The sequence below is a fragment of the Penicillium samsonianum genome, assembly GCF_028829775.1.
Source record: "Penicillium samsonianum strain IBT 33392 chromosome Unknown utg000005l_segment0_segment0, whole genome shotgun sequence".
Classification (NCBI taxonomy): domain Eukaryota; kingdom Fungi; phylum Ascomycota; class Eurotiomycetes; order Eurotiales; family Aspergillaceae; genus Penicillium; species Penicillium samsonianum.
The window spans coordinates 3,091,427-3,107,997 of NW_026643263.1; the positions used below are offsets into that span (position 1 = coordinate 3,091,427).

The window sequence follows — 16,571 nt, forward strand, 5'->3', positions numbered from 1 at the left end:
AAAAAAAGCAAATCAAAGAAATTTCAACGGCGGGTAACGCCGGTCACCAGCATAGAGCCCCTGTTGAGCTCCACGCGCCACCCCTCCTTCAACAGCATATTCCACACGGCGGGTCCAATATGTGACTTGCGGTCGAGGGAGTGGTGACCAAGACCGCACACAATATTGAACCCGCCGTGGGAACTCTGTCCTCCGCCACGGACGTACTTCTGATCTCCCAGCCCGTCCCACCACGCCTGAACACGCTCACGAGCGATTCTGACTGCGTTGGCGACCGTCACACCATGCAGATCCAGGTCATATTGCGACGACTGGCGGGCCACCAGCCGGTCAGAAGCTGTCGCCAGATGGCGCATTGCAAGCTGACGTTGCTCGTTTCCGACGTCCCGGTAATAGGCGGAGGCGCCACCGTAGAGGGGGTTTGAGCGTGCACGGCGGGCGGACTGGGATGCTTGCGCGAGGGCAGCTGATCGGGCTGCGAAGTGAGAGTTGGCAGCGGCAGCAGCTTCGCCGAAATCCATGAAATCCGAAGCGGACTCTGTCTGCTGAGTTGGCGCCACGTTCTCCTCTTCGTCGTCGAGGGCGACCGGGGACGAAACAAAACTGATGATATTTGACACGGAAGTGAGATCAGGGCGGCGGGCCAAGGTGTCAGCCAGCTCATCTGCGGCTGGGATATCATTGTTTGCAATTCGAATCAAGCCAGTTAGAGTGATGGGATTTATGCCAGGGTACTTGTGGCTGAGCTCCCCACTTGCGTGATGAGTAAGGGATCGTCTTCAATCTCATGGATGTCTTTGGGTCCATGAGCCTGTGCCAAGACTCTGATTGTTGCACAGAGTGACATTGAGTTTTCATGATAAGTCGATGCAATTTTCTCTCTCTGCAAAGCGCAGGCCCGCGAGGAAAGAAAGTCGATATCCTTCTTCCCTGTCTCCCATTTATTGGTAGAGGTGTTATTCATGGCCTGTGAGGCCAGGTCGACTCGACGTTGTTGTTGCTGCCTTTTCTTCTTTCGGGATTTCTTGCCGCCGCTGTTCTGGTTCTCCTTGGCCTGGAAGCCATCGATTGACTTGGGGGTGGAGGATTGACTGTCCTGAGCAGCCTCTTTGGGGGTTTCTTGAGGAATTTCTCTCGCAATTTGCGTCTCTTCAATGAAGGCAAGATTGAGCAAGACATCCATTGAGCGACTGAGGTTGTCATGACAATCTTCGAGGATGCGCTCAGCTTCCAGACGAGTAATACTTGGGAACATACTAATCAGGTTCTGTGCCTTGTCAGCAGTTGTCATACCCAGAAAGGAGTATGCAAGCTTCGAGCCTTTGAGCCTTTCGGCCTCGCTGGCACTGTTGTGGTCGCTATTATCCTGTTCATGATTTTCAAGCGATGGCCAGCTTGTAAAATCTGAGGGTGCGTCGTCAGACGATTCGCCGACCAAAGAGCCTGAGACATCGGAGTTTCGGAGGTTGGTAGTGCCTGTGGGGTCAAACGGCAGGTTTTCTTGCTCAATAGCAGATGCGTTCAACACGTCCAGGGTTTCGCGCAACTCTTCGACCTGAGTGGGGATCGACAGGTCAAAGTCTGATACGATCGCAACAAACAATGCGGGGTCAATTGGTGGACAGTAGGTGCTTTCGAGCTCCTAAAATTAGGAAACAGACGTCAGCGCACAGCATGACAAGCAACTGGTACAGCAACAAGCTATGCCTAAACTGTGTGTGAATCAGCGGGACACGACGTACCTTGAAGAGCTCATCGCCACAGTCCCCCATGGCTGTGATCATGGATTTAGTTGCGGTGGTATTGGAGGTACTTGTAGCATTCCCCGTGAAGGACTGCGAGGTTGGAAAATTGTAAGGGACGTTATGGGGAGTGACGAAGGTAAAAAGTGGCTTTTTTCCGCGATGATCTTGATAGCTGATAAGATGGAGATAAGAGATCGATACGGGTAACGATGATGGGGAAACCAATCACAGAGCCACAAGACAGTCACGTGCTTGAATCACGTGGGTGGGGTAGCCAGGGTAGGCACTGGCACGTGTACACTAATCACGTGTTGGGCGTTGATTTTAAAATAGTGTGGCTAAGCCTCAACCTAAAACTGATCGGATATGAGGTTTCGAATGAGGTTGCTTTTTTATGATCTAGAGACTACTAACATGAATGTACATCATTATATATACTTGTTCCATCCAACCTGCCTGAACCCACACTTACACCTATATCCCTACATCTACCTCTGTAAGCTACGTAGTATCCACGAAAGCTAAGACTTCTAATTATGCATAAGTTGTAGTTTGTATATAGAGTGCAACCTCTATTGGCTTCTCGGAATAGCTTGATTCGTGGAGCCTGCGTGTATTCCTGTAACTACAGATTCAATTGGCTCTGTTTCCTCCTCTGTGGCCTTATTGGGGCCCTATGTATGTATGTATGTAGGAGCTGAAGCAAACACCTCCCACCGGTGCAACGGAGAATTATTTCAAACACCGTGTTACTTGTCTACGACATTTCAATCATCAAACAGCTGGAGAGATAATGGTTATTCATATCTCTACAATGTCCATGGCCCTGGTGTCAGCAACGCCCAAATAAACTGCCAGGTTAACAAAACAACCTATATAGTTTCTATTGCTAGCAGCACATCTACTGTAATGTGAATCTGATCTCTTTGTTAAAGCTATTATTTAGTAAATGACTTGATTGCAGTTTGACAGTCAACATTGGCATAATCACCCGATGGATCAAATTTATATTCCCTATTGAAAGGTGGTGAGGAATAAATAGAACTAGTACAAAGCCTTCTACTTATCTTTTAGCATGCACAATGTTATACTACAAAGGAACAAGGATAAGGCCGTGTAAATTTGTAAATTTTGATGGTTTTGTCAAGTTCTATGAGTTATCATCGTCAGGGACTCATAGCGAACATCGGGATCTAGTTCCGACTCCAATATACTTCGGTGTCTCCATCCGACCTTTGAGTCCACCTATGGGACTATATCTTTAGTCAATGACCAATCTAGATAACTTCTTCAACCAACTGTCTTTGTATTTCAAGGGTCGAAATATTTCATAATGTTTTCATACCATTGTCTTCGAACAAAGAGCAATGCATTTTCAGCTTGCTTTTCCGGGCCTTTGCAAAGATTTCCGAGTACAGGGGTAAGATCCATGGCAACCGGACGAAGAAAAGAATTCCTTTGCATCCTTCCCGACAATCCAAATGTGCTAGCCATCAGAAAACAAGTTAAAGGGCTAGTTTATCATAGAATCCCTAGGCAACTAGGTTGGACCGAGCATAGCTAACATTGACTAGAGTCCACTACGACGGAGTCAAGCCATTAGTGACCGCCGGAAAGCTCGTCGCGGGAGGTGCCATATTTGAGCAACACCCCGAAGAGGGCAAGGATGCCCTGTTCAAGGGTAGCGTGATCGTGTACTCGGGCAATAGTGCTGAAGAAGTCCGCGCCATTCTCGAGAAAGATGTTTATGCCACTAGTGGTGTGTGGGACTTGAGCAAAGCACAGATTTTCCCTGTTGGTAGAATCTCTCATCTTCATGGGTGAATGCTAACAAACGCAGTATGTCCCAGCCGTTCGAGAGCCGCTTCCATGACGGATATAGGTCCTTAAAATATATATAGCAAGCAGTAACTGTGAATGCTTGAACCGAGTTTAAGAGACCAAATTATGTGGTACCATAGTTATATTAAGGCTAAACTAGTAAGAAAATATTGACGTAAGTGTTAGATCTCATAGTTCCGGCTATCAATATACAGTCCCGAGGTCAAGTACCATGGTAAGAGCTGTCCTCGTTGGTTCCTAGTTTTGCGAGCCAAATGGATCTAGTTGTCGAAGGCCCACGTCGTCAAGGACAGAGACTGCATCAGCCACCGAGTATTGTTGTCAATATAAATGCAAGTGTCAAAGTAATCTTGATAGTATACCTACAAAGGCACATGTATGGACTAAGATTTTGTTTGGACCAGCTTGGAAGTGAAAGAGATGAGGAATTGACACAACACATCAACGAGTCCGTGATTCATTCGTGTTGGAATGTTAAGCGCTGAAAAGAAATAATGAAATACAGACAAGGTATACGATCATGGTGTACCAAGGACAGAGAGAAGAGGAAAGGGAAAACCCCAGACGCTATGCGAAGAGATAAATCAGGGCTTGTGCCCAAACACAACACCCGGCCCACGGGTTGGGCCGAATATACTGCATACTTTAGTGCCAGATGATCATGATTCCAAGGCAGAAAGAAAAAAAGAAGCAGGAATCAAACAAGGAGGAACCCCCCTGTCAAAGCCACATTTCACCTTCCCTGGTGCTAGATGCCAATGAGTGCGTAATAATACGAGCCCCCCTTGAGAATTGGTACACGGGGAATTATGAAGAAACATTTGAAAGGATATGGGTAATGCATGAAAATGGGAGAACGCGGCTTGAGTGTACATGTTCTAGGAACATCCTGAACCGACAAAAAGCATGGGTATTTCCGTGCGCTGCTAAAAACGAGAAAGCAGAAGTGTGGGAAGAGAAATAGAAAGGAAACGAGTGAGGATGCCAGCCCCGGATTCACCACATATCATCGTCATCGTCGTCATCGAGTTGGACGTCGTCGCCAAAGGACGAGTGTCCGTACTGCTGGTGGCCTGGGCCGTAAGCTTGGCCATTTTCATAGCCTTGCTTGTCGCTCCTCGAATGGGCACCGTAGCGATCATGCGGATCGTCATCATAGTCGTACATGGAAGAGTCGTCATATGCACTGTCTCCGTAATGTTGTTGTTGCTCCTGAGACTGCGCGAGACTGTTAGTAATCTTGCTCTCCCCAAGAACAAGGGGCATCTTCGCTTACCTCTTGGTATCGCTGATATTGCAGATACTCATCTGGCTGATCTCTTGATTTGGATGATCTCTGGGATGATCTAGATGAAGCAACCGGCATCTGCGGGTGCATCTGTTGTACCTTGGCCAGGTATGAGTACATGAAGTTGCTTAGCAATACTTGAGAGTATAGAGCTCGTCGGGGATTCGCAAGCTTGATATGCGCCATCCGGTAAATAGCACGCTCCTCCAAAATTGAGAAGCGAGACCACGGATAATCGAGATCGGCGCGAAGTACTCGCATTGGGGGATCAGGAGAAAGGTTTCGTGACGAATGTTTGCGGTGGTGGCCTTCATTACTGTGCTTCTTTCGTCCACCGCCAAAGATTGAAGAGAAAATGCCATCCTTTTCTTTCTTTGAGTCTCCCGATGCCCTCCTCACGCCGTCTTTGCGTCGTTCTTCCTCGAGCTTCGGATCAAGGCGGTCCAAGACAAGACTTTCGCGTCCCCGCGGAGTGCTCTCGATAGATGATTGCAAAACGTCTAGACGTGTGTTGTCGTGGGGTTTTTCAACAATCTTTGATTTGGTCTTTTTCGAGTCGCCGTCCTTGTCTTTCTTCTTATCTTTTTCTTCACTGCCTAACAACCAGTGCCAACTAGACTTGCGGCTACCCTCAGAGTCCTTCTTGTCTTTTGATTTCTTGCTCTCGGATTTTCGTTCTTCAGGTTTGCGTTCTTCTGAGATGGTAGGGATGAATGAAAGACTGTCAGTGCGGGTACTGTTGCCAGGTATCATCTGAGGGTTATTGGCAAAGTCATTGAGTGAAGAGGCGGGCTCGTGGGGAGGTTGCCGAGGATTCTTGGGACGTTTTGGTGCCGGGTCGTGCGAAGACGTGGGTTTCGACGATGGTATAGATGCCGCGGCGCGATCCGATGACCGCCTACTTTGTGAAGGCGGACTTGGTATGCGGGTGGATTCGGTGGCGGGAGGTGTTTCAATTATTGCAGGGATCTTCTGCTCGCCTGGGGCTATGTTCAAGGTAGATCGGCCATTCGAGCTGATACGAGAATGCCATTTTCGTGAATTGGTCGGATCTCCTGAATCGGATCGATCCAGAGCAGCATCCGGTTGCCCACCAGAGGTGGACAAGCCTTCCTGCTCGGCCTCAGGCTGATCGATAATCGGATCGAATGTCGAACTCGCGGTTGAACTTGGGGCATAAGCTGAGCCATGCGATGATGCAGAGGTGGCCCGAGCCGCTCGCGTTGTTTTCGGGGTAGGATCAGTCGAGACACTGGCGGTGAGCCCCAGAATTGCGGGATCTTGAGGTGCTAGAACAACCGGAGGTCCTGTATCACTCCCTGCAGATTCAGATGCCCCCCGTCCAACTCGTTTAGAGTAGGGCAACTTTTCGCCCTTTTTCAAACTCCCCGCTTTGATATATTGTGTCCGGGTTGACCGGCGTAGGCTGTTTCCCGGAGGTGCGGGTGGCAGGATCGGCCTGTCCTCGTTTCCAGCAATGCCGATATTCTGTATGCCGCGCACGAGTGATTCTTTGTCCACCGGTTGCGAATCATCCACCAAACTTTCCAATTGCTGCAAGTTGGGACTCAAGACGCCATCTCGCTTACTTGATTGAGAGCGCTTATGTTCCAACCGATCCGCACCATCTGTATAACCTGACGAATTGTCGATTTGTCTCGACAACATAGAGCGTTTGCGATTAAGACCACCTCCCGACCCTTGGCGTTCAGAACCTAAAGTCGAATAATCGCCGGATCTGCGCTTGATATGGTCGGCCTTGCTATCGAGAAACGACTTGAATTCTTTCGGAGCCAGTTCAGGGTGCAGTCGCGCAGGAACCCAGAATAACCGGGAGGCGTCATCTTCGTCGGCCGAGGGCGAGGGGGGTGGTGCGAAGCCTGGGAGGTCAGGGTCACCGGCGGCGGCTACATCCATCGACATGCGCCGAATCGCGGCGAGATTGTTCAGCTCCTGAGTGATGGCCGCGGGGTTGGATTCGTAGTCGATGTCGTTGAGAGGAAAAGAGGATGTTGCAGTGTCCGAGGGCAATCGAGTACGATCGGCATTCCCCGGATCACTCTCCCTGTCAAAAGACAGATTTGCAACAAGTGGCGGTCGTTGGTTTCCATTTGTCTGTATCGTTTGCACATCAGATGAGGATTGATGCAGTGGCGAGGACGGAGAAAGAGGGGACTCGGATCCTGCGGCGCCGCGCGGGATGGTTGTTATTGACTCGCCGAGGGGATTTGTTATATAACTCAGGCGTCTCGGATCATCACGATCGTAGTCGTCGTCGTACATATGTCCGATGGCTTCCGTCACATGGTGGCTTGGATCACTAATCGATAGATGGGCGGCATGACCTCTCCGCGTCGCATGCCCGCCAGCCTCGTGGGCACTCGTGGAAGCCTGAACGGGTAAAAAATATCATTAGAATCAAGAATGCGCCAGTTTAAAGTCGTGATCCAATCCTCAAAGTCCATGGGAAGGGGTCCAATTCCACAAAATTGTGGTTGTGATTGTGCCTGTGCCTGTGCCTGTGCCTGAGGGGTTCGAGGCCGAGGGGGGTCTCGACAAAAAGTCACGCCCACATGAACCAAAGAATAGGGACCGGGAAAGCGACGCACCTGCATGGGAAGCCAGTTGTACAGGAACCAAAAGACGTCAAAGACGGAGCCCAAAGGGGCGGAAGCTTAAGAGGAGGGGGCAGTGTCAACCACGTTGGATAGCGAGGAGGAACGGGTCATCGAAGCGGGGAAAGAGGAGTGGAAACAAAGGACCGGTAGCAGCGTGCTAGACATTCGGATACCGAGTTCGAATGAGCGTCATGGGCCGAGAAGTTTTGGGAGATGAAAGGAAAGAAGAGAAGAATGGAGGATGGAAGTGTTTAGCGGGCGGAGAGCACATGAGAGAGTACATAACCTCCGCAGCACCTGACTATCTGAAACTCTTCCAAATGAAATTATATTATATTAAGAGTTTATATCTAGACATTTTTCTTTTTTCCTCTTCTTGAATTTAGGTCTTTTAGGTCTTTTAGGCTCTTAATTCATTGAGCACTGTTGGCTCCACTTACATTAAAACGGGGGGAAGAGGACGATCGGTTGATCTACATCGTACACGTTCTTTTTTTCTTTTCTTTTCTTTCTTTGCCTTTCTCTCTATTCTGTACTTTTTGATTTGTACTTTCTGATTCAGTGATACATTCTTTTGGTTCGGATTCTAATATCGGACTCCAAAGAGAGTAGGTACTACCTACCTGTCAGAGCTGACTTGCAATATATTTCTTCGATCCGTGACACCGCATCCATGTAGCTCGAGGGCTGAAAAGATCGCCTCCCTTGTACCCATTACATTCATCTTTGATAGAAGCCGAAAGGCCTAGATTGACATGGAAAAACTTGAGAGCACATAAGAAATGTGAATTTACCATTGTAAAGCCACTTGGCATCTTTTGTGTCCACAATATCCTGATATGAATGAACTAGATGGTGTCGGACCTGAGATTCCATAGAACGTTGTGTGACTTTTATTCAATCTTCCCCGGGGACCGAAGGCAATAGCTGGATATGCCATGCAAGTGTTCGCACAAGTCAGGCCAGAACGCAAACGATGTCAACCAGAGACCTGAGTGCAGGGGAATTATTGTTATCAAACGCAAAATATCAGGGCCACTCAAATGGAGCTGAGAGGTGTATTCAACCTAAGAAACTAAGAAGAGACTTATGAGACATGGAATAAACTCTGGACAAAATCTGGAGAAATTCTGGAGAAATTCTGGGGGAAATCACAATCAGATAGGAAATGCTCTGCATAAAACCGAAAAGATCCACGATGACAGTATCCCCAATTCCCCACCCCGAAGGGGGAAAAAAAAGCATGAGAACGAGAAACTCCACGCTGAAGAATGTAAATCGCACCAACTTTAATGTAAATAAAGGAATGGAAAAGAAAAGGTTTTGACGAATCCGTATACGCCAGGATATATGTAGGGCAAGAGTTGGAGGGGGAACGTATGTTCATCAAGTCCCGGAGAAATGTGCATCAAGAGTTCGTCACAGTGTGTGCTACATGGACCAGCATTGGACGCGTATCAACTTAAGAGGCCTCGACATAGTTGCTGCGAATGAATTAGCCATCAATTCTAGAAAGTGGAAGGAACAGGTCCTTACCTGGGGAAGATGCCCACGCGATCACCAATGCGACCAGTCCACCAGTCTTCCGCCTTCTCCGTCCGCTTTATTATGGTAATAATTTCACCCTTCTTGAATCCAAGGTCACCCTCCTGATCCGCATCGAATGTGAAAAGGGCAACGGCTTGGTCTGATCGCAATTGGGCTGCACCAGTCTTTTGTTGGAAGACTGGCTTAGGGGCAGTTGGACGGGTAGGTCTGCGATCTGAATAGACGTATTCCTCCTCGAATGGCGCAGTGTTGCTCCGGTTGCGCCCATAGCCATCGAATGAATCGCCGGCAGGGCCCCGGGTTGTCGCAGAACGACCAAGCCCCGAGGCAGGGCGATCATAAACATCATCAGCCCAGGTGTTCGCACGGCGCGGCTTATCGCGGTAGTCGTACTCGTCTCCATTGGTGTTGGATCGAGCACGCTGGCTACCTTGACCGTAGGCATCGCCCCTGCGTCCCTCCCAGACCACATCGTCATGGCTGTCGTCATAGACAGGAATGTCATTGTACATGGAGTCACCGTAGGCCTGCGCATTTCCTTGGAATGCACGTGAGTTCAGCACGCGCATCAGAGCATCGGCGGCCGGTGGGGGGCGAACGCTGCCTGTGAGAAGTTGGTTGGCGGAAACGCGACTGCGGTACAATTTCTCATTCGCATCCTTGCGTTCCACCAGCATACTGCCTTCCAGACTGACACCGGCGAAAAGACCCTTGGTTTTTGAGTAGGAGAAGACGGCCGCAACGCCCTTTGTACTGGCTGCGCCAGCCGCCTCGGCATTTCGGCCAATCGGTCCAGCAGCAAGTGATACATTACCACCCAACGTCAGTGTTCCCACTTGCGAGAATGTGCGCACAGCAGCGGCATCGTTGAGGATAAAAACAAAGTCGGTCAACTCAAACCCGATCTGTCCTCCAATTCCGGCGCCTGCAGTCGCAATAGCTGATGGAGCCGACCAGGACCCATCGCCAAGACGAGCGACAACGATACCGGAGCCGAATCGACCGGAGCCTAGGAAACCGGCCTTCAGAACCGTGAGGACCGCGAGACCCTAAGGAAATAGGCCGGTCAGCCATGGATGTTCGCAACCGGGGCATGATGAGTGTCTTACCTTTGCATTGGCCAAAATCTCTGGGGGAATGACCTTGTCGGGACCGAATGATTGCTTAGGATCAACGAATGATGTCAAAATCTTTGCAGCCTTCTTGCACTCGCCTGTTAAGAGAGAATCCACTGTCAGCCGGAGGTGCCGCATACGACTGCGGGGAAGTGGGCTTTGGGTATCGATGAAACCTACTGGTCATAGACGCAGGCAGCGGATTGTTGATCCCGAAACCCATCTTGGCTGGTGACTATCGAGGCAGAAACGAAAACTCGACTGGGGAGGGATAAATGGGGGGGGAAATGAGCTGTTGATGTCTCGAGGGTAACGGTTAGTCAGTAGGTGGGCCTGCCCAGGGTGCCCAGGTGATGACGGCTAAGGCGGGACGCTGGTTCGTGGGAGGCTCAAGACGCGTACTTCGGAGAACCAAAGACTGGATCGATACGAGGTATAGTACAATGTTGGAGATACTTTCAACAAATTAGATGGTCAATTGGAGATCAAACACCCTCAATGGTTACTAGCCCTTGATATCCCACGTATTTGGCCATATGGGGTCTCTTGTCTCGGTGTTTAAAAGTGGCCGAGCGAGACGAGGGTTGCTTGGCAAATTGGGAGTTTCTTAATAATGTATTTAAAAAAAAAAGGAGAACAGGAACAAAGAGACTATGTACTAGTATAGCCAAAGCAACAGTCTCCCGACGTGTAGAGAAATTGTATAGCAATTGTATAGCAATAGTATCGCATACTTACATATGTACTGATGCCCCAGGCGCCAAGGCCATCTGTTATCGTATCGCGATTGTCTCATCCGGAATCAACCTCGGAACCTTGGAACATATCCACCTCCATACACTTCTTGAGTGCAAGGTCATGGTTGGATTATGATCAATACGTGACTCGCTAGAGGCGAAAAAAATGGCATCAGGTATGTTGGATATCTCACACCCAGAAACACTGCTGACAGGCCAATTCATCCAGTTCGCATTTGCGTTTGTGGCGACGAGGGCACTGGGAAGTCCAGTCTCATTACCTCGCTCGTCAAAGGTGTGTTTGTTACGAACAAAATACAACCAGTCCTCCCCCAAATCACCATCCCTCCGACCCTTGGAACCCCCGAAAATGTCACCACTACGACCGTCGTCGACACCTCGGCCCTTCCCCAGGAACGGAACAATCTCGCGCGAGAGATACGGAAATGTAACGTGATTCTCCTCGTGTATTCCGACCACTACAGCTATGAACGGGTAGCTCTGTTCTGGTTACCATACTTCCGCTCGTTGGGCGTCAATGTCCCGGTAGTCCTGTGTGCCAACAAGTCCGACCTGGCGACTGGTCATAGTGAGACGCGAGTGGTTGAGGAGGAGATGCTTCCTTTGATGGCAGAGTTTAAAGAAATTGACTCGTGTATACGTACGAGTGCGCGGGAGCATCGTAATGTCAATGAAGCCTTCTTCGTTTGCCAAAAGGCTGTCACGCACCCGATCGCGCCGCTGTTCGATTCGAAGGAGTCGGCTTTGAAGCCCGCTGCGGTAGCAGCTTTACAAAGGATATTCTATCTCTGCGATAAAGATCGCGATGGATATCTATCAGATAAGGAGCTCGAGGATTTCCAAGTCCGGTGCTTTTCCAAACCATTGAACGAAGCGGATCTCAATCACATCAAAGACACCATTCAAAAAGCCTGTCCGGAGTCGGTTACAGAGTCAGGAATTGACTGCCAAGGGTTCATTCATCTGAACAAATTATACTCGGAGAAAGGGCGACATGAAACAGTCTGGATCATATTGCGAGCATTCCAGTATACGGATAATCTCTCCCTGCAGGAGAAATTCTTACACCCGAAGTTCGAAGTACCGCCGTTCGCCTCTGCCGAACTCTCACCGGAAGGCTATCGATTCTTTGTGAATCTATTTCTTCTATCCGATAAGGATAATGACGGGGGCTTGAACGAGGCTGAACTTGCATCCTTGTTTGCCCCAACCCCGGGCTTGCCCGCATCATGGGCCGACGGTTCGTTCCCATCCTCCACAGTCCGCAATGAGGCAGGACATGTAACACTGCAGGGTTGGCTTGCTCAGTGGAGCATGACTACCTTCCTGTCTCCCAAAACTACACTCGAATACTTGGCATACCTGGGCTTTGAGCCCTCCGACCAAAGCGATCAATCTATTACTGCGGCGTTGAAAGTCACACGGCCGCGAAGAAAACGTCGCCGCCCGGGCCGTGTGGGACGAAATGTTGTCCAATGCCATGTTCTGGGAGCCCCTGGATCCGGAAAATCGGCCCTGCTCGATGCACTTCTTTCCCGCGGATTCAGCACAACCTACCACCCTACCATCCAACCGCGTACCGCAGTGAACACGGTGGAGCTTCCGGGCGGGAAACAGTGTTACCTGATTTTGGATGAACTAGGTGAGCTGGAGCCTGCTTTGCTGGAGAACCGGTCCAAACTGCTGGATCAGTGCGACGTGATTGCGTACACCTATGATTCCTCGGATCCAGACTCATTTTCGTACATTCCTGCATTGTTAGCCAAATATCCTCATCTGGAGGAGCTCCCGAGTGTGTTCGTTGCCCTCAAGGCCGATCTGGATCGGACGACGCAGCGAGCCGAGCACCAACCTCATGAATACACAGCGATGCTGAACATGCCCAGTCCGCCGCTCCATGTGAGTGTTACTTGGAGTTCTATCCAGGAGGTGTTTGTCCATATCGCGGAAGCTGCCATGGAGCCCAGTACCGCCTTCCCGCGTAGTGAAGAAGATGTGGAGGGCAAATGGATGTCGTGGGGAATTGCCCTCGGAGCGGTGGTTTGTGCGGGCGCCGCCGCGGTGATGATATGGCGACGAGTTGGCAGCAGCAATTAGGGTCTTCGTTCATGTTCTATACCATACCCCATAGTTTAATGTGCAAATAAATATAAAATGATCTCAATATCTCGACCATGATACTTAATCAGGCACATGGCCGGCTCAGCCGGAGTTAAGCCGGTCCCCGCCAGGCACGCGGTTTCTTCTCCGCTCGAACGTTACCCCGGACATCATTTGCCTTGCTGATCCTCCCCCCTCTCGCGCCTCGACTTGTATCTTCGAAACCTCCAACCTCCGAACCTCGAACCCTGATATCATTATACACATTTTATCGAGTGCATATATACATTTGTGATTGTCGGGCTTATTGCGCACCTTAACTCGCTGTCGCCCCCTGCGGCCATATTCTGCACCCTGTCCATCGCTCATTCTCAACACATAAGAGCTTGCAGATATCGATATATAAGACTGAAGGAAAGTTTGAATAAAGTACATCGCAGACTTGGCAAGATTTGCGCATTTGCCTCATCAGTTCCAAGGTTGCGCTTGCTGGTCACACCAGATCTCAGCCCGAGTTCGAATTGAGCCTGTACGAGTGACGTCTAATCATGTTGTAAGCACGCACTTTCTTTACTTTCCCACTTGTCACGATCTGCTTCTTTGCTGCTTTCACTTTACAAGCCGAGCCTTGTGTTCTCACTATTACCGACGTAATTTGAGAGAATTGCATAACTCTCGGGTACCAGATAATCACTTCACTCGCTGACACCAGCAGCAGCGTCCTTCCCCCTCCCCCTCCGCGCTATACCATCCCTGTCGCATATGCGGCGGGGGCGGCAAATGGTATGGCGGTCCCTGTTGTGGAAACGAACAATACTATTACCCACCCGGAGCGTGGCTGTCCATTGCAAGTTGGCGAGGGTATGTGCCCAGCGATCGCTGATATCCCCCATATATCCCGATTCCTTCGAAATCTCAGAGATAGCTTACAATTGTATTGCGATAGGAACGTACATCCTCCAGGATGATCTACTCCTCGCAACACCGCCTCCCCACCCATCTGAAGCTCCTATCATCAACCCGAACCCTCTTGCGACGGTACCCACACCCCCTACCACTGGCGTAAAGCTATCTCTTGTTACCCTCGACCCCCGAAAGAAGCCGCCGACGTTCTTGAAGTCAGCTGTTACAGCTCCCCAATTTGGAGATGGAAACCCCGCGCTTGCGGCGCCACCGGTGGCAGCAAAGGACGCAGCGAAGCGAAGGAAGCCCAAGAACAACATCATCAAGAGCAGTTCTTCCTTCGTTTCCCGAGTAATCACGCACGAGACATCTGCCAAGCGATTGGGCGACCGTGACTCGAATGGTGTTTTTGCCTTTGCGAATATCAACCGAGCATTCCAATGGCTCGACCTCAGTTCGCCTACAAAAGAAGAGCATCTTACGAAAGTTCTCTTCACCAAGGCTCACATGCTATGTCACGATGTCAACGAAATCACCAAGACATCATCGCATTTGGACATTGTGATGGGATCTTCTGCTGGCGACATCATTTGGTATGAGCCTATGTCACAGAAGTACGCTCGGATCAACAAGAATGGTGTGATCAACAACTCCCCTGTCACCCACATAAAATGGCTTCCAGGGTCTGAGAACCTGTTCATCGCGTCCCACGCCAACGGCGTGCTGGTCGTGTACGACAAGGAGAAGGAGGATGCCCTCTTCACCCCCGAGGCGAATGGCCATTCCGAACAAGAGGTCGGACGATTACCATTGGACATCCTGAAGTCTGTGAACTCCAAAAACCAGAAGACCAATCCGGTCTCATTTTGGAAAATGGCAAACCAGAAAATCTCAAGCTTCTCCTTTTCGCCGGATCAAAGGCATCTGGCCGTGGTTCTCGAAGATGGGTCGCTGCGGCTCATGGATTACTTGAAAGAGGAGTATGTTTGCCCTATGTGAGGAGAACAGAACGATTCCCAACTAACGCCTTCTAGGGTACTGGATATATTCCGCAGCTACTATGGGGGCCTGATCTGTGTCTGCTGGTCGCCGGATGGCAAATACATCGTAACCGGAGGCCAGGATGATTTACTCACGATTTGGTCTTTCCCCGAGCGTAAGGTTGTTGCCAGATGCCAAGGACACAACTCCTGGGTTTCGTCGGTAGCATTCGACCCTTGGCGTTGTGACCAGAAGACATACCGGTTCGGCAGCGTCGGCGACGACTGCCGCCTCCTCTTGTGGGATTTCAGCGTCGGAATGCTTCATCGCCCCCGGGCACACCAAGCCTCAACTAGAAATCGATCCAGCATCGTAGTGCCAAATTCACAAACTGCCAACCGCCACCGTGCAGACAGCGGCGACAACCGTGTGCGTTCGGACTCTAATGGGACCGAAAAGTTCAACGACGATATCGATCAGACCATGAGTCATCCCGTGGAACCCCGGTCTCGAACAGCTCTTTTGCCCCCGATCATGGTAAGCATTGGTTGATGCCCCAAATTGCCAGCTTCAGAAGACTAACTGAGCCACAGTCCAAAATCGTCGGCGAAGATCCTACCTGCTGGCTTGGCTTCCAGAAAGATTGCATTATGACTTCCTCTCTTGAAGGTGTGTATAATGAGGTTGCTCGGGTCCAAATAATACTAACATTCTGACACAGGCCATATCCGCACTTGGGATCGACCCAGCGACAGCGTTGTCAAATCATGATGCTGCATTTATGGTTTTTCGTCCACTTTTCCGGTACAGGATGACTCGAGACTCTGTTCTAGATGCACGGTGCAATCGAAATCGATTAAACAATCTTGGAAGCCCTGGAGGTTACCAATCGGGGGTTCACTTTTTTAGCGTGGCTATTTTTTCTTCTCAACACCTATGATATCTTTTCATGTCTATATTACCTTTACCAATCTATACATATTCATTATGCGTAAGGACGAATTTAAACGTCCTTCTAGACACCAATCGACGGCAAACCTAACTAAAAAGACCGCGATCGAGGGTTTCGGCTTTCCGAACTTCGAACCCATCTCTTCTCTATTTCCTTCCTTTATTTGGCAACATAACTAAATTTAAATAGAGCAATGGCTAACTCAAAGATGTAATTCACAGTATAGCTCCAAAATTATAAAACAGACATAGCATGATCGCATTTCTCATTAATGTAAGGGGCATATCATAGGTCCATAGACCAAATCATCAACATCAACATCATCAAGCAAATAAATCATCACTAGTAAAGTAACCCCACTCTCACAATGCCTTCAACGGATAGCAAACTTTGTCCAATGGAACTACCACAAATACCCAGAACTATCTCCGGCTCATATATCTAAGTTCCTGGATATCCAGCTAGCCAGTTGCCCAAAGCTGGACAACGAATGACCGATATCGGGATTCAAAGGACCAGAGCAAACATACCCAGAAGCAGACTGCCAGCCGGGGGCATGAGGACGGCAGCAGCGTTCGAGGTGGTAGTTGCCGACTCCGTAGCAGTCGAGGTTGTGGTCGAAGTCGTCTTGCGAGTGGTGGTCGAAGTAGTGCTCGAATGGGTTGCGGTGGACAGGCTAGTCGAGGTCATGGTTGAAACTGAGGTCGATACTATGCATAGA

At 49.7% G+C, this 16,571-nt stretch overlaps 7 protein-coding genes across 7 annotated transcripts; 3 read left to right on the forward strand and 4 right to left on the reverse strand.

The window, feature by feature from the left end:
* Nucleotides 1–23: 23 nt before the first annotated feature.
* On the reverse strand, nucleotides 24–1,784 carry N7471_010065 (uncharacterized protein; the record flags this gene model as incomplete). The annotated part of the gene is made up of 3 exons (XM_057282784.1): nucleotides 24–670; nucleotides 736–1,642; nucleotides 1,743–1,784. 3 exons carry the CDS (start codon nucleotides 1,782–1,784, stop codon nucleotides 24–26), a joined length of 1,596 nt encoding a protein of 531 aa, XP_057133667.1.
* Nucleotides 1,785–3,174: 1,390 nt separating this feature from the next.
* N7471_010066 (YciI family protein) lies at nucleotides 3,175–3,618 on the forward strand (the record flags this gene model as incomplete). Its single annotated transcript, XM_057282785.1, has 3 exons — nucleotides 3,175–3,261; nucleotides 3,306–3,539; nucleotides 3,586–3,618. 3 exons carry the CDS (start codon nucleotides 3,175–3,177, stop codon nucleotides 3,616–3,618), a joined length of 354 nt encoding a protein of 117 aa, XP_057133668.1.
* A 965-nt stretch (nucleotides 3,619–4,583) lies between these two features.
* On the reverse strand, nucleotides 4,584–7,490 carry N7471_010067 (putative telomere silencing protein Zds1; the record flags this gene model as incomplete). The annotated part of the gene is made up of 3 exons (XM_057282786.1): nucleotides 4,584–4,805; nucleotides 4,864–7,266; nucleotides 7,485–7,490. 3 exons carry the CDS (start codon nucleotides 7,488–7,490, stop codon nucleotides 4,584–4,586), a joined length of 2,631 nt encoding a protein of 876 aa, XP_057133669.1.
* A 1,030-nt stretch (nucleotides 7,491–8,520) lies between these two features.
* N7471_010068 (SYLF and SH3 domain-containing protein) lies at nucleotides 8,521–10,461 on the reverse strand. Its single transcript, XM_057282787.1, has 4 exons — nucleotides 10,337–10,461; nucleotides 10,151–10,254; nucleotides 9,030–10,090; nucleotides 8,521–8,977 (listed from the first exon to the last, which is right to left on the reverse strand). The coding sequence occupies exons 1-4, from the start codon at nucleotides 10,377–10,379 to the stop codon at nucleotides 8,956–8,958; spliced, it is 1,230 nt and encodes a 409-aa protein (XP_057133670.1). The 5' UTR covers nucleotides 10,380–10,461; the 3' UTR covers nucleotides 8,521–8,955.
* Nucleotides 10,462–11,059: 598 nt separating this feature from the next.
* Nucleotides 11,060–13,011, forward strand: gem1 (ERMES complex Ca(2+)-binding regulatory GTPase GEM1; the record flags this gene model as incomplete). The annotated part of the gene is made up of 2 exons (XM_057282788.1): nucleotides 11,060–11,069; nucleotides 11,123–13,011. The coding sequence occupies 2 exons, from the start codon at nucleotides 11,060–11,062 to the stop codon at nucleotides 13,009–13,011; spliced, it is 1,899 nt and encodes a 632-aa protein (XP_057133671.1).
* A 551-nt stretch (nucleotides 13,012–13,562) lies between these two features.
* On the forward strand, nucleotides 13,563–15,669 carry N7471_010070 (WD40 repeat domain-containing protein; the record flags this gene model as incomplete). The annotated part of the gene is made up of 6 exons (XM_057282789.1): nucleotides 13,563–13,567; nucleotides 13,733–13,875; nucleotides 13,961–14,897; nucleotides 14,952–15,435; nucleotides 15,492–15,567; nucleotides 15,620–15,669. The coding sequence occupies 6 exons, from the start codon at nucleotides 13,563–13,565 to the stop codon at nucleotides 15,667–15,669; spliced, it is 1,695 nt and encodes a 564-aa protein (XP_057133672.1).
* Nucleotides 15,670–16,357: 688 nt separating this feature from the next.
* On the reverse strand, nucleotides 16,358–16,540 carry N7471_010071 (uncharacterized protein; the record flags this gene model as incomplete). Its single annotated transcript, XM_057282790.1, has 1 exon — nucleotides 16,358–16,540. The coding sequence occupies one exon, from the start codon at nucleotides 16,538–16,540 to the stop codon at nucleotides 16,358–16,360; it is 183 nt and encodes a 60-aa protein (XP_057133673.1).
* Nucleotides 16,541–16,571: the final 31 nt, after the last annotated feature.

Bases quoted from the DNA above. Each gene is read 5' to 3' on its own strand.
- N7471_010068 (XM_057282787.1), bottom strand. From the start codon at position 10,379: ATGGGTTTCGGGATCAACAATCCGCTGCCTGCGTCTATGACCA. The intron at 10,255-10,336 runs GTAGGTTTCATC...CTCTCTTAACAG, and splicing joins GCTGCCTGCGTCTATGACCA to GCGAGTGCAAGAAGGCTGCA. The intron at 8,978-9,029 runs GTAAGGACCTGT...ATTCATTCGCAG, and splicing joins CGCGTGGGCATCTTCCCCAG to CAACTATGTCGAGGCCTCTT.